The 22200-nt window shown below is 39.4% G+C and overlaps 1 protein-coding gene across 1 annotated transcript in view; it reads right to left on the bottom strand.

Annotated features, from left to right (window-relative positions):
- The window catches only part of PPP1R21 (protein phosphatase 1 regulatory subunit 21), a 71771-nt gene that overhangs the window by 14497 nt on the left and 35074 nt on the right, over positions 1–22200 (bottom strand). Inside the window, exons 13-16 of the mRNA XM_055540045.1 lie at positions 12902–12994; positions 8766–8893; positions 5166–5318; positions 2423–2515 (exon numbers count right to left, since the gene is read on the bottom strand). Coding sequence (XP_055396020.1) covers positions 2423–2515; positions 5166–5318; positions 8766–8893; positions 12902–12994 — 467 coding nt within the window. The remainder of the gene's footprint in view (positions 1–2422; positions 2516–5165; positions 5319–8765; positions 8894–12901; positions 12995–22200) is intronic.

Here is a 22200-nt window from a genome sequence, read left to right as displayed (position 1 = left end):
TTCCATGATCCAGTGGATGTTGACAATTTGATCTATGGTTCCTCTGCCTTCCCTAAAACCAGCTTGAACATCAGGAAGTTCACGGTTCACATATTGCTGAAGCCTAGCTTGGAGAATTTTAAGCATTACTTTACTAGCATGTGAGATGAGTGCAATTGTGCGGTAGTTTGAGCATTCTTTGGCATTGCCTTTCTTTGGGATTGGAAATGAAAACTGACCTTTTCCAGTCCTGTGGCCACTGCTGAGTTTTCCAAATTTGCTGGCATATTGAGTGCAGCACTTTCACAGCATCATCTTTCAGGATTTGGAATAGCTCAACTGGAATTCCATCACCTCCACTAGCTTTGTTCATAGTGATGCTTTCTAAGGCCCACTTGACTTCACATTCCAGGATGTCTGGCTCTAGGTCAGTGATCACACCATCGTGATTATCTGGGTCATGAAGATCTTTTTTGTACAGTTCTTCTGTGTATTCTTGCCATCTCTTCTTAATATCTTCTGCTTCTATTAGGTCCATACCATTTCTGTCCTTTATCGAGCTCATCTTTGCATGAAATGTTCCTTTGGTATCTCTGATTTTCTTGAAGAGATTCCCTAGTCTTTCCCATTCTGCTGTTTTCCTCTATTTCTTTGCACTGATCGCTGAAGAAGGCTTTCTTATCTCTTCTTGCTATTCTTTGGAACTCGGCATTCAGAACTCTGCATTCAGATGCTTGTATCTTTCCTTTTCTCCTTTGCTTTTCACTTCTCTTCTTTTCACAGCTATTTGTAAGGCCTCCCCAGACAGCCATTTTGCTTTTTTGCATTTCTTTTCCACAGGGATGGTCTTGATCCCTGTCTCCTGTACAATGTCATGAACCTCATTCCACAGTTCATCAGGCACTCTATCTATCAGATCTAGACCCTTAAATCTATTTCTCACTTCCATTGTATAATCATAAGGGATTTGATTTAGGTCATACCTGAATGGTCTAGTGGTTTTCCCTACTTTCTTCAATTTAAGTCTGAATTTGGCAATAAGGAGTTCATGCTCTGAGCCACAGTCAGCTCCTGGTCTTGTTTTTGCTGACTGTATAGAGCTTCTCCATCTTTGGCTGCAAAGAATATAATCAGTCTGATTTCAGTGTTGACCATCTGGTGATGTCCATGTGTAGAGTCTTCTCTTGTGTTGTTCGAAGAGGGTGTTTGTTATGACCAGTGCATTTTCTTGGCAAAACTCTATTAGTCTTTGCCCTGCTTCATTCCTTATTCCAAGGCCAAATTTGCCTGTTACCCCAGGTGTTTCTTGACTTCCTACTTTTGCATTCCAGTCCCCTATAATGAAAAGGACATCTTTTTTGGGTATTAGTTCTAAAAGTTCTTGTAGGTCTTCATAGAACCATTCAACTTCAGCTTCTTCAGCGTTACTCGTTGGGGCATAGACTTGGATTACTGTGATATTGAATGGTTTGCCTTGGAAATGAACAGAGATCATTCTGTCGTTTTTGAGACTGCATCCAAGTACTGCATTTCAGACTCTTTTGTCCTCAATTTAGACAGGCAGGTGTGAGACTGGAGTTCTTATCAGATTAGCCTGCAGCTGGTCTATGCCAGAGTGGGAAAAGCAATAGCTCTGTTGTCAGACCCTTCTGCCACTTATTAGTTATTAATACTTTGGATAAAAACTTCTTAATTGCTTCGAGCCTTAACCTTCCTCACATAAAATAAGACAGACATCCAAAATAAATTAAGATACTCCACATTTCACTGTCTCAGGAATTTTGTTTTTTAGGAATTATTATGTGGATTAAATTTTCAGTTTCAACATCCTCTCGGATTAATGTTGAAAAGATAAGTGCTACATATCCAAAAATGAAAACAAGGTCAGCTTAGGCAAAACACTCTCAGATAAATCTGTGCCCTCTTTAAAAGAAATATTTCTAAAACTAAAAGCAAGCCAGGTAAAGTAAATAAATTTAAAGTAAATAAACTGCTGGCAAATGCTAAAGTGGTGTCAGATTGTACCAACTTCTGAAAAAACCAGTACTGCCTACCTCCACCTACCTCCAAATTCAACTGACCAATAGAGTACTGGAAATTTTTCATTCCTGCTCCTTTAAGAAATAAAAATAACTCACTGACTCTCTAGCCTTCTCCCCTTTTTGCCTTATTACTTCAGACATTTAAATCTAGCCTAAATTATTAATCAGCATGGCAAAAGTATGCTGATATTTCTTTATTGGCAATTATAACACCAACTGAATCAGGATGACTTAGAGTATCAACAAGTGTTTTTCAATGAATTATGCTTATGGTACATGTGTTAATTTTAGACGTTTACTTACATAGCCTTTTAAATCTCTCAATGTATGTTAAAAACCTTCCACAGGGGATTTAACATTCATTATCTTTAGCAAGCATCATGATTTTCCCAACACCATACCTGTTGTGCAAGGCCTTCTCGACTTTCAGTAGAGCTGAGAAGGACCCGGCGGTTTGCCAGAGCTTCTTCATAAGGCACAGATTCCAAGAGGGGCTATGGAGAAAGCATCATAAGAATTAAAGAAAAAAGCTGCATGATTTCCCTGACCTTACAAATAAAAGTGCTAAATGAAGTTTAATAATAAAATTCAGGTGTGTGTCTACACAGACTAGTTCCTTTAATACATGTGAAAAAGAAACTTAAAAAAAACAAAGAATGAAGGGGAACATGTCATACCAGTTATAAGCAACACTCTCTAAAATCATAGGACTTGCACCAAAATAGACAGATAAAAGAATGACATAGAAAATCTAGAAACAGATAAAAGCACATACAAAAATGTATTATGTGACAAATGTTGCATTTTTACATCAATTGAGAAAAGATAAACTGGATAAATCATGCAAGGACAACCAGCTAATAATTCAGAAAATTTAGACCCTGATTTCATACTGTATATCAAAATAAATAAATTCAAGATGGGTTGAAGATTTCAATCTAAAAAGTTCAGACCACAAAAATACCGGAAGAAAAAAACAGGTGCCCTGGAGTAGGAAATGACAACCCACCCCAGTATTCTAGCCTGGAAAATTCCATGGACAGAGGAGCCTGGCAGGCTACAGGGCACCGCATCATAAAGAGTTGGACACGACTGAATCACTGAGCGCATACACACGTGTGCATATAAAATATTCAAGAGTGATCAAAATGATTAATATAATTTATGTCTAAAGAAAACTCTTTTGGTAATTATAAAATAAAAAATCTAAATATTAAAGAAAAAAGAAAATACAGGTGAACACATCTATAATGTTGAAAAGTACCCTGACTTTCCAAGATTGCCCTGAGAATCATCACCATAAAGAAAAAGAATGGCTTGATGATAAAAAAATTGAAACTTCTGAACTTTGAAAAATTACTGCAGCAAACTGAGGGGAAAATATTTCCAACATAAACAAAGGACTAGAATCCTTAACACAAAGAGAGCTCTTTTCAAACCTAATTAGGAACATTTATTTAAAAATAGGTGAACAATTTAAGCAGGAATTGATAGAATAATATAAACAGTAATTTATGAAAGGACGTTCCATTTCAATAATAAGCAGAGAAATGCAAGTTAAAACAATAACAAGAAACCTCTTATCTCTGAGATTGACAAATGAAATTTACGGGTTAGATTTATACCTCTATTGCTGGTAAATTATAAACAGGTAACCTTCTCGAAGTGTAGTCAGGAAAAAAACATTATCAAAATGTGAAACATTTACACACTCTGAACAAACAATTCCATCTTTAGGAATTAATAATTAAAACATTTAGGTCACCTTATACGTTACTAGGAGTATACAACCGCCCTTAAGGGTAATCTGGCAGTAAATATTAAAATTTAAAATAGGCAAATCACATCATCAGAATGTTCCACCTCTCAGTATTCCACACATACGCCCAAGGAGGCATTTACAAAGTTATCCATTGAAGTATAATTCTAACAGTGAAAAACTGGAATCAACCTAAATGCCCTCCAAAAGGAGAATACCTAAATGAACCATGGAACGTTTACAGTATAGAATTCCATGCTGTGTTTAAAATGAACATAGTAGCCATCATATGTATTGATATAGATCTCTAAAACTTACTTTAAATGAAGAAAGCTACACAATGAAACATGCATACAGGTTTTTTTAAAAAAAAAACAAATTTAGAAAAGTCTTTATATTATGTATAGTTCAAAATTTATACAGATGAGTATAAATATTCCAAAAGAGTCTGGAAAGTTACACATCAAACTGATAACTACAACTACCACTGAAAAGGAACTGGAATTAGGAATTGTAATTTACCTATAATGTTCTCATGTAATTTCATGCATTATGTGTAACTAAAAGTTAAAAAGAAATGAGAAGGTAAAAACAAATACACAAAGTTCTATGTGCAAGAATATGCCATGTAGTGTTGCATGTAACAGTGAAAAATAGGAAGCAACCTAAAACTCCATGAGCAATGATGGCTTGGCTTAATTAAATTATTACACATTTACAGAGTGAAATACTATATATAAAATACTAGATGCATTAAAATGATAGCAATTTATAAGTATAGATACATATTTTTGATATATAAAGATATCCACAATGCATTAAAAGGGAAAAAAACAATTCTAAAACAGTGTATGTATCCAGAATTACTGCTTTTATAGTGTGTGTGCACATGCATGAATGTATATACATTAAAATTTTAGGGAGCTAGAGATATACTGTAACAAAGTTAACAGTAGCTACCTTTGGGTGGTGAAATTTGATGCACCATAATTTTCTTCTTGTACAGAAATATTTCTTCTGATTTCTTTTTGTAATGATCATGTATTTGCATTATATTGAGAAAAAATTATAAATGTACTTCAATTTTTTTGTTGTTTCTACAAGCTTAAGATTTCCTGAAGTTTGACGCTTATTGGCTGCCTGGCTATCTCACCCTAAACTCTATCAGGTGCTGGAAACGGAAATCTAACACAGCCCAAGAGGTGAGGTTTGGGTCTCCGTCATATCCTACTTTCCAAAGTCCTCCCACCCTTGTAACACCCACCAAGCACCTGCTCCTCAAAATTGTATAAAACATAAATATAAACTGTGGGGAAACTATTTCCATTCTCTGGAATTATTTCAGATTTTCCCTCTGATTTAAATGTTAACAGGAGCTCACAAACCTTTCTCAAAGCCTTCATATAGGCAGCAGCTTTTTTCTTATACTGCAGCATGCATTCGGCTGAAAGAGGACTGATGAATCCACTCCCTGTCTTGGGCCCATAGCTCAGGGAAGCAATGAAGTAGTCCACGTTGTTGCTGAAGAAAGATGCAATCTAAACCAAGTGTGACAAGAAGATCGATTTTGTTTTCCAATAATATATTTAAAATATATATCTAACAGTTTTCAGAGCAAAGTTAAGGATACTGAGAATGGAAATGAAAGTTCAACACATGCTCAAAAGCCCACATTTACTTATTTGAAGAGAATACTTAGGCAATGATTTATAATAAATACAACATCAGTTAAAATTTTCAGTCCAGACTGGTGACGTGTGTATTCTACTGTTTCTGAAAACCAAGGCTGATTCTGATTTATTCTGTAGACAATGTTTATGAGCTGTTTACCTCACCAAATCTGCGCCTGTGCTCCAAATATGTATGTTTGGGTTTATACATTCCATTTGCATCTTAACTTTGACTGTTTCATACTCCAACACAAGAAATGACACAAGCATCTTGAATATATAATTTCTACTTAAATTTCACTCTGTAAATTTCAATCTGTGCATTACAAATAAAATAGGAAAGAAATTGACTGAAAATTCAGTAGACCCTTGTCATTTACAGATTTAACATTTGCTTACAACAACAAAGATCCATGACTGTATTTTTTTCTAAGCCATGATTTTGAATCTACAGTCTATACAAAATGGTGATATAAATTAAAATGTCTAAGAAAGTTATTAGCCAGAAAAATTAAAGTCTTGGATATATTCAAGAGTATTCAGTTTCAATAAATAAGAACATGTGACTTGTGAAACAAGAGTATTTTACTTTGGCAAACACTGCTCAAAAAGAAAGCACTCACTAATGATCTAAAAGGTTATCTTCTTCATCAATATTTTACTATATCAAATGAAATTCTATGTTAGGTAGTATTTAGAAAAATCAAAACTCTAAAAATCTTGAGTTGTATATTCCATTTACATGACATAGATGAGACATACCTAGAAGCTGCATTTAGGTCGTGGTAGTATATAGTAAAGTTTACTTTCTTTCCTCTCTAATATTTCTGTATTCCCCATGTGTTCTTTAATATGCATATGTTATACCTTCCTAGTGGGTTTTTTAAAAATTACAAATGATAAAATTTAGTTTAATCAAATCACATTAGCTAAGTATTCAGCTGCCATCAACTAATACTTAATTCAGATAATTATTTTAAAAACCATTTTAATAAAAATTTCTGAGTGAAGATCAAAACCTTTCCTTGAGACAACTGTTAAGGTTTCAGGCAAAGTAAATCTAAAATAAACTATGAAGCATTCAGGAATTTAATATTCCAGAGTTCTCATTAAAAAGTGACAAATACAAAGACTCCTGTAAAATGTCAATATTCTCTTTTTTTCAGAATTTTCCTTAATTGAATCAAAGTTAAAATCATCATCAGAAAGTTTCCAGAATGCGTGTAGATGAAAGCGTTACAGAGGAGGCAGTGAGGATAATCTGGCTAAGGAGTCCTGTAGGCACTGATCTGAGTTGACAGAATCTCATAACACCCTTTAACTACAGCCCTAAACAAGAGCAAACTGTCACGAAGACCAGTCTGACTTTGGGAAAGATAACACTGAATATCTAATATAATCTATGATCATTTCTGATTAACTTAAACCACTTGAAAAAAGTATGCTCCCTCCTACTAACTGTCAGAAAAATAATGGTATATAACACAGATAGAGATTAGCATTTTCTTGAGATATTATGTTGGATCTGTTGAAATAAATGGGCTAAGATAGTCCTGAATACAGCCCTTTCAGTTTTATATGTATGGGTAGTTCTCAGAGAAATCTTAGTCACTAAAGGCTTTGATGACAGCCACATGAACATGTCTTCCCTGAGAACTCAGTTGGTAAAGAATCTGCCTGCAATGCAGGAGACCCCAGTATGATTCCTGGGTCGGGAAGATCCACTGGAGAAGGGATAGGCTACCCACTCCAGTATTCTTGGGCTTCCCTTATGGCTCAGCTGGTAAAGAATCCGCCTGCAACCCTCTTACACCGTTGGTAGGAATGCAAACTAGTACAGCCACTATGGAGAACAGTGTGGAGATTCCTTAAAAAACTGGAAATATAACTGCCATATGACCCAGCAATCCCACTGCTGGGCATACACACCAAGGAAACCAGAATTGAGAGAGACACTTGTTACCCCAATGTTCATCGCAGCACTGTTTATAATAGCCAGGACATGGAAGCAACCTAGATGTCCATCAGCAGATGAATGGATAAGAAAGCTGTGGTACATATACACAATGGAATATTACTCGGCCATTAAAAAGAATACATTTGAATCAGTTCTAAGGAGGTGGATGAAACTGGAGCCTATTATACAGAGTGAAGTAAGCCAGAAAGAAAAACACCAGTACAGTAATACTAATGCATATATATGGAATTTAGAAAGATGGTAATGATAACCCTATATGCGAGATAGCAAAAGAGACACAGATGTATAGAACAGTCTCTGGGACTCTGTGGGAGAGGATGAGGGTGAGATGATATGGGAGAATGGCATTGAAACATGTAAATTATCACATGTGAAACGAATCGCCAGTCCAGGTTCAATGCATGATACAGGGTGCTCAGGGCTGGTGTACTGGGATGACCCAGAGGGATGGGATGGGGAGGGAGGTGGGAGGGGGGTTCAGGATGGGGAACATGTACACCCATGGCGGATTCATGTCCATGTATGGCAAAACCAATACAATATTTAAAGTAAAAAAATAAATTAATTAATTAAAAAAAAAAGAATCAACACCAAAAAAAAAAAAGAATCCGCCTGCAATGTGGGAGACCCGGGTTCGATCCCTGGGTTGGGAAGATCCCCTGGAGAATGGAAAAGCTACCCCACTCTAGTATTCTGGCCTGGAGAATTCCATGGACTGTATAGTTCATGGGGTCGCACAGTCAGACACGACTGAGCAACTTTGACTTACATTAACGTGCAATGAGAACATGACATCTACTGAAAGCAGTTAGCCCACAGAGAACAATTTTTAAAGAAACTGCACTCCGGTCAGTGTATGACAATAATTAAGTACTTAATGATCCAAATGATCATCTAATATTAAGAATTCAATGAGAAGACATGTGTTGAAGTCACCTTAAAAGTATGAATTAAGGTACAAAACCACAAACGTACAAACAAAAATCTTGGTGGAGAAAAAACAGAACACTAATAAAAAGTCTTATAAATCTTTTTCTATACCCCAATTTCTGTATAGCAGACCTTGAATACACACCAGGATCTATAGTGAGACCACCTGGTATCTAAAACATCAACAGTGAGTGAACCACTTACTCATCACAAACATTTAACAGCATTCCGTATTGTGTCACATATTAGGTAGGAAGGAGGAAAAGGGAGACAACTTTATTTTACGAAAAACGCTGATAATCTAAAATCCTTTTACAGATTAATTTTTCTAATATGTCAATCAAGAAAAAAAAAAGAGTACATTTAAGAATTTAATTTAACGTCAATATAAACCAGAGAAAAATTACCTTTCCTGCTCCATTTGTCAACGCCACTACTGATGACAGGATGCAGTCATTAGTTGTTATGAGCTTCTGGGTGGTTGTTGGAAGTTCAAGCTCTATTGTAGCCTTTTGACTATAATGTTTGGAAATATCTATGAACCCAATCAAATGAAAACTCATCAGTATCTATATACAAGTTGGATACAGTCAACCAACCCGTTGACCTCTCATTTCTATGCTTACAAATTTACAAAACAAGTCTGACAAAAGATGGTCCCAAATATCATAATTGGGCTGAATCTCAATTAGGTTTCAAGTCCACATGCGAAGAATAGAGAGTAGTGAGGGTCTCTTAACACCATCCTGGGGTCACTATTATAGCCTAGAGCATGTGGGTCTCGGTCTCCTTCATTTGAGAGTCAGTCCTTATTCTAGTGCTGCGTAAATGACCCTAACCAGTATTTACCAGTTAAAAACTTTGTTTTGACAGTCTAGTAGGCACAAATGAGAATTTTTATTGTGCTTATATAAACAAACCATGAGGCTGGAAAAGAACAGCCAACACAGGCATGGTGATCCACAGTCCTTATTGGATCTTAACTAGTTTGCCAGAACATACTTTAACAATAAGAAAGGTCTGCACAGCCAAATAAGGATTAGACACTGCAACGTCTGGCTTCACATTCTACTGCCTCCAGTCCAAGAAAATTACAACAAAGGCCTGTGGTTCTAAAAGCATAGAAGAGAGGCTTAGACAGAAACATGTTGAGAGAAACAGCAGTAGGTAAAACTCGCCAAACAGCTAAACTTGGGGTTTTCCGGGTCTCTGAGAAATAAAATAATTTCATCCTGAAAATAAGGGGGAAACAGAATTAGCAAGACAACATTGATTTGTGAGGAAGGACAACTATATTTGTAAATAATAAAGAGCTTACAATACAGCCTCCTCTGAATTTTTAGACTACTTCAGTTACAACAGCATTATCACTACCAACAAAGCGAAAAATAGATCACAAGACATGGAAATTAATTGTTACAGCAGGCATGTATACGAAGACCTTCATTTATTCAGAATCAAGAAATTTAGTTGATTTTAGACTATAGATAAATAAGAGGAAATAAGACTATTTAGAAATTAGAGATTTAACGTGGTATGACCATGATATTTCAGCACAATTTAAATTTACTTATTAAAGACTAGAAAGAGATTCAACGTGGTATTATCATAATATTTTTAGCATAAAATCACTGTTTTATGAAGATTTCTTTTACTAAAATTTCAAGCTAAGAAACTCTGTTATTTATATACATTGTATGTATATATACAAATATATGTAAACTTTTACATACAAAAGTTTTTAGGATAGGCTTAGATTTATAAAAAATTTACAGAGTTTCCAGATACCCTTAGCCAGTGTTCACTATGGTTAACATCCTATGTTAATATGGTACAGCTGTCACAGTGAAGAAACCAACTAAATGGTACATTACTATTATGTCTAATATATTTTAAAAAATAAATGATTATCTTCTATAAATTCATAAGACAGCCAAGTGAATAAAAATTCAGTTGGAATGCTGGACATTTTTGGTATACTAAACTTGCTAGCTCCCAAAGCTGACATCATCTTTATACACACCACAGAAAGTTTTACTCAATATTTTACTGTCTGTATACAATGCTATAATACAACTGAGCTGGCAGGCAATCTTGGCTGACTGTATAGGTAATTAAAATACTTATAAAAGATGTATAATACTAAGAACCCTCCCATGGCTTCTAGTGGATCAAAGCTACTGTAGTTTGACTATAATAATTCTCCCCATTCAACTGTTTACTCTTTATTTATTGAATCTAAATATTTTAATTATTTAGGGTGTTCCTTGACGTTAAATTTTAACTTCAAAAAGAACAAGGAAATCATGTGACCTAGACTAGAGATTTATTTTTGTTTAATGTTTCCTATCAGTCTACCTGCTTTAGACTTGAGACTAAAGATCAAACAATTCTCACTTGTTAAAAGATTAATTCACTCCCATTTTAATTCCTTGTAGGACACACATTTTTATAAATCTCTCTCCCTCACTTTTTATATTAAGACCAGCCTGCCTGCTTGCTTGCCTGCCTTCTTCCCTTTTTCCCAACTTGGACCAAGCAATTATGCAAGGCAAAGGATCAAGGGAAAAGATTTGAAATAAGAGCTCTCTTAAAAACAAAGTTTATTCTGTTAATGCCAGTTAATGCTGACTCTGAGAGATATGAGAGATACACAACATTCTTCCAACTAGGTAAGAAGACAGATTTGAACTGTAAACCTATCAACAAGAGCCCATAATCTGCTTGCCAACCATTCTTCATGTTTCCCAATATTTTAAATTTATATTATGCACACTTTCAAGAACAGAAACAAGCAGAGGCACAAAAAGGGCTTAGGGGGCCTCTGATCCTCCCATAATCTCCACCAGCTCTTGACAAATAGTAACAGCAGCATCCTTTGATTTGGACCACTCAGCATCTAATGCCACATATGAACAAAAGCATCTTCAGAAAACTTAGAAACACATTATTATTATTTATAGAAATATAAATAAAATCAAGATTTTTCAATGTAAATAAAGCTTTAAGATCCTTCTCAATGGATAGCCCCCCTCCATGGCTCTAGCCCCTCCTTTATCAAAATTCCAGAGAAAATACTAGTAAGAACAAATCGTAATATTAGCACAGGAAAACTTAGGAAACAAAACCAAAAAATCTGTAGTCACAGAGCAGTTTGTGGTTTCAATGGCCTAGTTCTGGAATAGAAGACTATGGTTAAGTCTGAGCTCCCCAAATCAAAAGCTGCACAGGAAAAAAGTACTAGTCCCTTGGGTTTTCTATGGACCAGACTAGGTTCTGCAGCGTTGGGACTCATTATCGTTACCTGCCACCAAATCTGTCTATGCAAGCTGTGATTTCTGCAACCAGAGCTAGCTCCAGAAGTACAGCAACTTCTACAGTTCCTTATAATTGAAGACAAGCCTCAAAAAGGACGATTCTCAAGACTAAGGCGGTATTGGGTAATACTACTGGGACTAAGATAGATTCCCAGTAACACAGGTTATGTGTCAGTTTATAGAAGGGCCCCCAATATACACATTTTATACATGCAATCTGACAAAATCTTAAGTTTTTAAAATATATTTTCTGTGAAACCATTAATTGGTCACTAACCATACATTAAACACCACAATGAAAAATCTAGGTACCTGGGCTACTTCCAAAGGTGGTGGTTTAGTCACTAAGTCATGTCTGTCTCTTGTGACCCCATGAACTGTACCCTGCCAGGCTCCTCTGTCCATGGGATTCTCCAGGCAAGAATACTGGAGTGGGTTCCCATTTCCTTCTCCAGGGGATCTCCCCAAAACAGGAATCGAACCCAGGTCTCTTGCATTGCAAGTGGATTCTTTACCTACTGAGCTACAAGAGAAGCCCTACTTCCAATAGTCCTTAATAACTGCTCGGCCCTCTCTTTCTGCTCCTACTCCAGTAGCCACCAAAAGGAAAAGAGAGAGGGAAAGAAACCAAAAGCCATACAGAGATATAAATTAAAAAGTGAGGACGCAGAATCATATGCTAAGAAGCAAAAGAAATGCCTTTCGACACGCATATTCTTAGGAGCACACAGCAAGCGAAAACTGACGAAAGTTTAAAAACAGACCTTCAGTCTGTAAGTTTCTCCTGAACAAAACAGGATTTATAATGGGTACTCTCAACAAGAAAATGCACAGGAGGGTGGAAAACCAGTACATTATTTCCAGGAACTTTACACCTTTGTTTCCTCAGTCCCTTCATGCTTGGGCTCTAACAAGTGCGGTATTTTGCTAAATGCCTCTGAATAGCATGTCTGACTTGATAAAATTCATACACCTGCCTTAAATCAGTATAATGTATTTTTGGCTAAAGTTCTGCACACAAGGGTTTCTCATCAGTACTTTGTTTACCTTCAGGAAAGAAGCAGATGGAAAAAGCAGAAGGCAGTAAGCTGTGTACTTTAACGTAAGCCAAATGCTACTAAGCCTTTATCTAGGGTCTATTAGCCTTGGCAGTATTTGTTTAAATCTCATTCAGGCAGATCTCAAAAAAGGGACGAAGCTTATTTATGTTCTTTTTCAAGTCTCACCTTTCATGACATCATGGAATCCATGCAGAGCAGCACCAACATTTGTTAACACACAACTGTAGTTTGTCCGAAGGAGTCCATCTGGCTCTGTACCTAGGAAACCAAGATCACAGACCTAAGCACTGTCCCAGAGGATCACCTAAAAAACTGAGCCCACCATCTTCTCTCCACCTTTGGGAAGAGAATCAGTACCACTTGTGACATGTTGAACATAATGGCTCTCAAAATTCCTGCAGACACATGCAGACAGAATGGTGATGATTACAGACACCTAAACTGATCTGGAGCAACAGTGGTGCAGAACTGGAGCGACTGTGAGGAGACACTTCACGTCGAGGGGCAGAGATATACTGGTCATCGGAGGTAAATCCATCCATCCCAGTCCATTTTAGTTCGCTGATTCCTAAAATGTCGATGTTCACTCTTGCCATCTCCTACTTGACCACTTCCAATTTGCCTTGACTCATGGACCTAACAAAGAAGATCCCTATGCAATATTGCTTTTACAGCACTGGACTTTGCTTCTACCACCAGTCACATCCACAACTGGGTGCTGCTGTGGCTCCATCTCTTCATTCTTTCTGGAGTTATTTCTCCACTGATCTCCAGTAGCATATTGGGCACCTACTGACATGGGGAGTTCATCTATCAGTGTCCTATCTTTTTGCCTATTCATACTGTTTATGGGGTTCTCTAGGCAAGAATACTGAAGTGGTTTGCCATTCCCTTCTCCAGTGACCCACATTTTGTCAGAACTCTCCACCATGGCATAGTTTCATAGTTTCATTGATTCAGACTAGATTGTGGTCCATGTGATCAGATTGGTTAGTTTTGTATGATTGTGGTTTTCAGTCTGTCTGCTCTCTGATAAAGAAGGATAAGAGGCTTATGGAAGCTTCCTGATAGGAGAGACTGACTGAGGGGGAAACTGGGTCTTGTTCTGATGGGCAGGGCCATGCTCAGTCAATCTTTAATCCAATCTTCTGTTGATGGGTGGGGCTGTGTTCCCTCCCCGTTATTTACCTGGGGGCAAACTATGTTAGATGTAATGAAGATAATGGTGACCTCCTTCAAAAGGTCCTTTGCAAGAACTGCTACACTCAGTGCCCCTAACCCTGCAGCAGGCGCCGCCAACCACTGCCGACCCACGCCTCCACCGGAGACTCATGGATTCTCCCGGGCAAGTCTGGGTCAGTCTCTTGGGGGGGTCACTGCTCCCTTCTCCTCTGTCCTGGTGCACACAAGGTTTTGTTTGTGCCCTCCAAGAGTCTATTTCCCAGTCCTGTGTAAGTTCTGGCAGCTCTATGGTGGGGTTAATGGCGACCTCCTCCAAGAGGGCTTATGCCATACCCAAGTCTGCTGCACCCAGAGCCCCTGCCCCTGTGGCAGTCCACTGCTGATCCGCACCTCCTCAGGAGACGCTCAAACACAGTTCTGTCTCAGTCTCTGTGTGGTCTCTGGGTCCTGGTGCACACAAGGCTTGTTTGAGCCCTCTGAGCATCTCTGGCGGGAATGGGGTTTGACCGTAAATGTGAACTCACCCCTCCTACCGTCTTGTCGGGGCTTCCCCTTTGCCCTTGTACATGGGTATCTTCTCACAGCTGCTCCAGTGCTGCGCAGCCACTGCTCCAGCACCTACTGTCTTGCTGAGGCTTCTCTGACCTTGGACGTGGAGTATCTCATGAGCGAGAGTGAAAAAGTTGGCTTAAAGCTCAACATTCAGAAAACTAAGATCATGACATCTGGTCCCATTACTTCACGGCCAGTGGATGGGGAAACTGCAAACAGTGACAGACTTTATTTTTGGGGCTCCCAAATCAATGCAGATGGTGATTACAGCCATGAAATTAAAAGACACTTACTCCTTGGAAGAAAAGTTATGACCAAACTAGACAGCATATTAAAAAGCAGGGACATTACTTTGCCAACAGAAGTCCATCTAGTCAAAGCTATGGTTTTTCTAGTAATCATGTATGGATGTGAGAGTTGGATATAAAGAAAGCTGAGCTCCAACTGAGCTCCAAAGAATTGATGCTTCTGAACTGTGGTGTTGGAGAAGACTCCTGAGAGCCCCTTGGACTGCAAGGAGATTCAACCAGTCCATCCTAAAGGAGATCAGTCCTGGGTGTTCATTGGAAGGACTGATGCTGAAGCTGAAGCTCCAATACTCTGGCCACCTCATGAGAAGAACTGACTCATTGGAAAAGACCCTGATGCTGGGAAAGATGGAAGGCAGGAGGAGAGGGGACGACAGAGGAAGAGATGGTTGGATGGCATCACCGACTCAATGGACATGAGTTTAAGTAAACTCCGGGAGTTGGTGATGGACAGGGAGGCCTGGCATGCTGTGGTCCATGGGGTTGCAAAGAGTCAGACATGACTAAGTGACTGAACTAAAGGGCAGAGAAGCCCCAGCAAGGTGGTAGCAGGGGCAAAATTGTGTTTAGAATCAAACCCAATACCTGCCAGAGATGCTCAGAGGGCTCAAATAAGCCCTGTGCACACCAGGACCCAGAGACCACACAGAGACTGAGACAGAACTGTGTCTGAGTGTCCCCTGAGGAGGTACGGGGTCAGCACTGGACTGCTGCAGGGGCAGAGGTTCTGGGTGCAGCAGACTTGGGTATGACATAAGCCCTCTTGGAGGAGGTCGCCATTAACCCCACCATAGAGCTGCCAGAACTTATACAGGACTGGGAAATAGACTTTTGGAGGGCACAAACAAAACCTTGTGTGCACCAGGACAGAGAAAAAAGGAGCAGTGACCCCTCAAGAGACTGACCCAGACTTCCCCAGGGGTGTCCAGGAGTCACCAGAGGAGGTGTGGGTCAGCAGCGGCCTGCTGTATGGTTAGGGGCACTGAATGTGGCAGTGCCTGCATGGGACCTTTTGAAGGAGGTCACCATTACCTTCATTACCTCCACTGTAGTTTGGCCTCAGGTTAAACAACAGTGAGGAAACACAGCCCCACTCATCAACAGAAGATTGGATTAAAGATTTACTGACTGTGGCCCTGCCCTTCAAACAAGACCCAGTTTCCCCCTCAGTCAGTCTCTCCCATCAGGAAGCTTCCATAAGCCTCTTATCCTTCTCTATCAGAGGGCAGACAGACTGAAAACCATAATCACAGAAAACTAACCAATCTGATCACATGGACCACAGTCTTGTCTAAATCAAAGAAACTATGAGCCATGCTGTGTAGGGCCACCCAAGATGGACGGGTCATGGTGGAGAGTTCTGACAAAATGTGGGTCACTGGAGAAGGAATGGCAAACCACTTCAGTATTCTTGCCTAGAGAACCCCATAAACAGTATGAAAAGGCAAAAAGATAGGACATTGAAAGATGAACTCCCCAGGTCGCTTGGTGCCCAATATGCTACTGGAGATCAGTGGAGAAATAACTCCAGAAAGAATGAAGGGACAGAGCCAAAGCAAAAACAACACCCAGTTGTGGATGTGACTGGTGATGGAAGCAAGGTCCGATACTGTAAAGAGCAATATGGCATAGGAATCTAGAATGTTAGGTCCAGAGTGTTAGTGTTAGTTGCTCAGTCGTGTCCGACTCTTTGTGAACCCACGGACTGTACCCCACCAGTCTCCTCTGTCCATGGGATTTTCCAGGCAAGAATACTGGTGTGGATTGCCATTCCCTTCTCCAGAGGATCTTCCTGACCCAGGAATCGAACTGCATTGCAGGAGAACTCTTAACCCTTTGAGCTACAGGGAAGATCTCTTAGGTCAATGAATCAAGGCAAATTGGAAGTGGTCAAATAGGAGATGGCAAGAGTGAACGTTGACATTTTAGGAATCAGCAAACTAACATGGACTGGGATGGATGAATTTAATTCAGGTGACCATTATATCTACTACTGTGGGCAAGAATCCCTTAGAAGAAATGGAGTAGCCATCATAGTCAACAAATAAAAGAGTCCGAAATGCAGTTCTTGGATGTAATCTAAAAAATGACAGAATGATCTCTGTTCGTTTCAAAGGCAAACCATTCAATATCACAGTAATCCAAGTTTACGCCCCAACCAGTAATGCTGAAAAAGCTGAAGTTGAACAGTTCTATGAAGACCAAAAAACCTTCTAGAACTAACATCCAAAATAGATGTCCTTTTCATTATAGGGGACTGGAATGCAAAAGTAGGAAGTCAAGAAACACCTTGAGTAACAGGCAAATTTGGCCTTGGAGTACAGAATGAAGCAGGGCAAAGGCTAATAGAGTTTTGTCAAGAGAATGCACTGGTCATAGCAAACACTGTCTTCCAACAACACAAGAGAAGACTCTACACATGGACATCACCAGATGGTCAATACCAAATCAGATTGCTTATATTCTTTGCAGCCAAAGATGCAGAAGCTCTATGCAGTCAACAAAAACAAGACCGAGAGATGACTGTGGCTCAGATCATGAACTTCTTATTGCCAAACTCAGACTTAAATTGAAGAAATTAGGGAAAACCACTAGACCATACAGGTATAACCTAAATTAAATCCTTTACGATTACACAGTAGAAGTGACAATCTATTTGTCACAGTAGAAGTGACAAATAGATTCAAGTGATTAGATCTGATAGAGTGCCTGAAGAACTATGGACAGAGGTTTGTGACATTGTGCAGGAGGCTCAAGACAATCCCCATGAAAAAGAAATGGAAAAAGGCAAAATGGTTGTCTGAGGACAACCAAATAGCTGTGAAAAGAAGAGAAGCCAAAGGCAAAGGAGAAAAGGAAAGATATACCCATTTGAATGCACAGTTCCAAAGAACAGCGAGGAGAGATAAGAAAGCCTTTCTCACCGATCAATGCAAAGAAATAGAGAAAAACAATAGAATGGGAAAGACTAGAGATCTCTTCAAGATAATTAGAGATACCAAGAAAACATTTCATGCAAAGATGTGCATAATAAAGAAAAGAAATGGTATGGACCTAACAGAAGCAGAAGATATTAAGAAGAGGTGGCAAGAATACACAGAAGAACTGTACAAAAAAGATCTTCATGACCCAGATAATCACGATGGTGTGACCATTGATCTAGAGCCAGACATCCTGGAATGCGAAGTCAAGTGGGCAAAGCTAGTGGGGGTGATGGAATTCTAATTGAGCTATTTCAAATCCTAAAAGATGATGCTCTAAAAGTGCTGCAGTCAATATGTCAGCAAATTTGAAAAACTCAATAGTGGCCACAGGACTGGACAAGGTCAGTTTTCATTCCAATCCCAAAGAAAGGCAATGCCAAAGAATGCTCAAAGTACTGCACAACTGCACTCATCTCACACGCTAGCAAAGTAATGCTCAAAATCCTCCAAGCCAGGCTTCAACAGTACATGAACCATGAACTTCCAGGGATTTAGAAAAGGCAGAGGAACCAGAGATCAAATTGCCAACATCTGTTGGATCACTGAAAAAGCAAGAGAGTTCCAGAAAAACATCTGCTTTATTGACTACACCAAAGCCTTTGACTGTGTGGATCACAAAAAACTGGAAAATTCTTAAAGAGATGGGAATACCAGACCACCTGACATGCCTCTTGAGAAATCTGTATGCAGGTCAAGAAGCAGTGGTTAGAACTGGACATGAAACAACAGACTAGTTTCAAATCGGGAAAGGAGTACGTCAAGGATGTCATCCTACTTACTTAACTTCTGTGCAGAGTACAGCATGAGAAATACTGGACTGGATAAAGCATGAGCTGGAATCAAGCTGGCTGAGAGAAATATCAATAACCTCAGATACACAGATGACACCAACCTTATGGCAGAAAGTGAAGAAGAACTAAAGAGCCTCTTGATGAAAGTGAAAGAGGAGAGTGAAGTTGGCTTAAAACTCAACATTCAGAAAACTAAGATCATGGCATCCGATCCCATCACTTCATGGCTGATAGATGGGGAAACAATGGAAACAGTGACAGACTTTATTTTGGGGGCTCGAAAATCACTGCAGATGGTGATTGCAGCCATGAAATTAAAAGACGCTTGTGCCTTGGAAGAAAAGTTAGGACCAACCTATACAGCATATTAGAAAGCAGAAGACATTACTTTGCCAACAAAGGTCTGTCTCGTCAAAGCTTTGGTTTTTACAGTAGTCATGTATGGATGTGAGAGTTGGACTATAAAGAAAGCTGAATATCAAAGAATTGATGCTTCTGAACTGTGGTGTTGGAAAAGACTCGAGAGTCCCCTGGACAGAAAGGGGATCCAACCAGTCCATCATAAAGAAAATCCGTCCTGAATATTCACTGGAAGGACTGATGCTGAAGCTGAAACTCCAATACTCTGGCCACCCGATGTGAAGAACTGACTCATTTGAAAAGACCCTGATGCTGGGAAAGATTGAAGGCAGGAGGAGAAGGAGAAGACAGAGGGCGAGATGGCTGCATGGCATCACCGACTCAATGGACATAAGTTTGAGTAAGCTCCAGGAATTGGTGATGGACAGGAAGGCCTGGTGTGCTGTAGTCCACAGGGTCGCAAAGCGTCTGATGCAACTGAGCGACTGAACTAAACTGAACTGAAATGGATTTGCATCCCCCTTGTCCACAGTTAGTAATAGTTAAGAATCAAAATTAAATTGCTAGGCAGGATTATGTCTTTCAGGATTCTCTATGAAATGAAAAGTCTTTGTGAATTTCACCTGTTACTACAGAACACATTTCTCATTTTGTTCTTTTCCCTACATAATACTCTTTGCTGAACATCACTAAAAACACTATTATTCAAATATCATAATTCTAATTCTGCCATGACAGCATAAGCAAGCTCCTCATATCCACTCTCCAGCCCAACGGATGAAAATTATTTAAAAACAACCACTTAAAACTCTGGAAATTATCTTAAGGGCATCCAGCTAATGAAGAAACAGTTACTCAAGAAAATCTGTATCAATTCAGTGACAACAACAACAATCTGTGGTATCTGAACCAGAACCCACTCCCTACCCCTGCCCAGTCAGTGAACTAGAAATACCAGTACAGAGAGTGCAGCAAAGAACACCAGACTCCCTCGCCCCTAATTCAGTAGAGAGCCGCATTCCTAATCCTGCTCTCAGCTCCCTATTGCTGAGGCTAAATTCTAGTTAAGTATGACTCAGAGGTGGGGGTTCTCTTCTTTCACCCAGCCCTGACTTGTGGGATGCTGAGAATCTGTGGTCGTCAACACCCTGGCCCAAGCTCAGTAACAGGAGTTCCTTGCTGAAAGAGGCAAGTAGAGGCGACGGGGGGCTGCTACCCTCTCCATGGAGTACTCAGCTATACCTACAGGGACATCACTCTAAGAGAAGTATATCATTGTCCTCACCCCCAGCACAGAACTATGGCTCAGAGCTTTAACCCAAGGGAGAAAGAGTTATTTAAACAGAAAACTCTGAATCTCTTCTCAAAGGAATTGACTTTATTCATCACAACAGACTATGGAGAAGTTCAAGCCCAAAAATAATGGCACCTGTGCTGAAGGTAATTAGGAGGAAATTGGTAGGTTCATTGGAGATATAGGGTAAACAGACAAGGATGATCAATCAATTCTTAACAAGGGTGCCGAGACCATTCAATATGGAAGAAACAGTCTTTTCAATAAATGGTATTGAGACAACTGGACAGTCACATGCAAAAGATGAAGCTGGACCTTTACCTCACACTATATACAAAAATTAACTCAAAATGGATCAAAGACCTAATGTAAGAACTAAAAGTATAAAACAAAAGAAAACCTAAAGGTGGGCAAGAATCCCTTAGAAGAAATGGAGTAGCCCTTATGGTCAACAAAAGAGTCTAAAATGCAGTACTTGCATGCAATCTCAAAAATGACAGAATGATCTCAGTTCATTTTCAAGACAAACCATTCAGCATCCCAGTAATCCATGTCTATGCCCCAACCACTAATGCCAAAGAAGCTGAACGGTTCTATGAGGACCTACAAGACCTTCTAGAACTAACACCAAAAAAAGATGTTCTTTTCTTCATAGAGGACTGGAATGCAAAAGTAGGAAGTCAAGAGACATCTGGAGTAACAAGCAAGTTTGGCCTTGGAGTACAAAATGATACCTGGAGTAAGAGGCAAATTTGGCCTTGGAATACGGAATGAAGCAGGGCAAAGGCTAACAGAGTTTTGCCAAGAGAATGCACTGGTCATAGCAAACACCCTCTTCCAACAATGCAAGAGAGGACTCTACACATGGACATCATCAGATGGTCAATACTGAAATCAGATTGATTATATTCTTTGCAGCCAAACATGGATAAGATCTATACAGTCAGCAAAAACAAGACCTAGAGCTGACTATGGCTCAGATCATCAGCTTCTTATAGTAAAATTCAGGCTCAAATTGAAGACAGCAGGAAAAACCACCAGGCCATTCAGGTATGACCTAAATCAATACACAGTAGGGATGATGAACAGATTCAAGGGATTAGATGGTCAACAGAGTGCCTGAAGAACTATGGAAGGAAGTTTGTAACATTGTACATGAGGCGGTGACCAAAACCATCCCCAAGAAAAAGAACACAAGCAGGAAAAATGGTTGTCTGAGGAGGCCTTACAAATAGCTGAGAAAAGAAGAGGAGCAAAAAGCAAAGTAGAAAGGGAAAGACATAACCAACTGACTGCAGAGTTCCAAAGCATAGCAAGGAGAGATGAGAGCCTTCTAAGCAATGGCGAATGTATATAGCATATTAAAAACCACAGCTATTACTTTGCCAACAAAGGTCTGTATAGTCAAAGCTATGGTTTTTCCAGTAGTCATGTACGGATGTGAGAGCTGAATCATAAAGAAGATTGAGCACCAAAGCATTGATGCTTTCGAACCATAGTGCTGGAGAAGACTCTTGAGAGTTCTCTGGACAGCCAGGAGATCAAACCAGTCAATACTAAAGGAAATCAACACTGAATATTCACTGGAAGGACTGATGATGAAGCTGAACCTCCAATACTTTGGCCACCTGATGTGAAGAGCTGACCCCCTGGAAAAGACACTAATGCTGGGCAAGATTGAGGGCAAGAGGAGAAGGGGGAGACCGAGGATAAGACAGTTGGATGGCATCATCGACTCAACGGACATGAGTTTGAGCAACCTCTGGGAGATAGGATACGGAAGCCTGGCGTGCTGCAGTCCATGGGGTCACAATACGACTGAGTGACTAACAACAAGTCTTAGTCACTAGACCACCAGGGAAGTCCTTGTACATTCTTAATTTAACTCATTTACCTTCATTTTATAAGTGGGAAAACAGAAGCAGAAAAGTAAAGTGATTTGCCCAAGGCCATAAATGTATAAAGGGCTGCAGGATATGAATCCAAGTTTTTC

Source organism: Bubalus kerabau, chromosome 11 (genome assembly GCF_029407905.1).
Source record: "Bubalus kerabau isolate K-KA32 ecotype Philippines breed swamp buffalo chromosome 11, PCC_UOA_SB_1v2, whole genome shotgun sequence".
Taxonomy (NCBI): domain Eukaryota; kingdom Metazoa; phylum Chordata; class Mammalia; order Artiodactyla; family Bovidae; genus Bubalus; species Bubalus kerabau.
The sequence above is the reverse complement of the archived record's forward strand: the minus strand, read 5'-3'. Positions and strand labels throughout refer to the sequence as shown.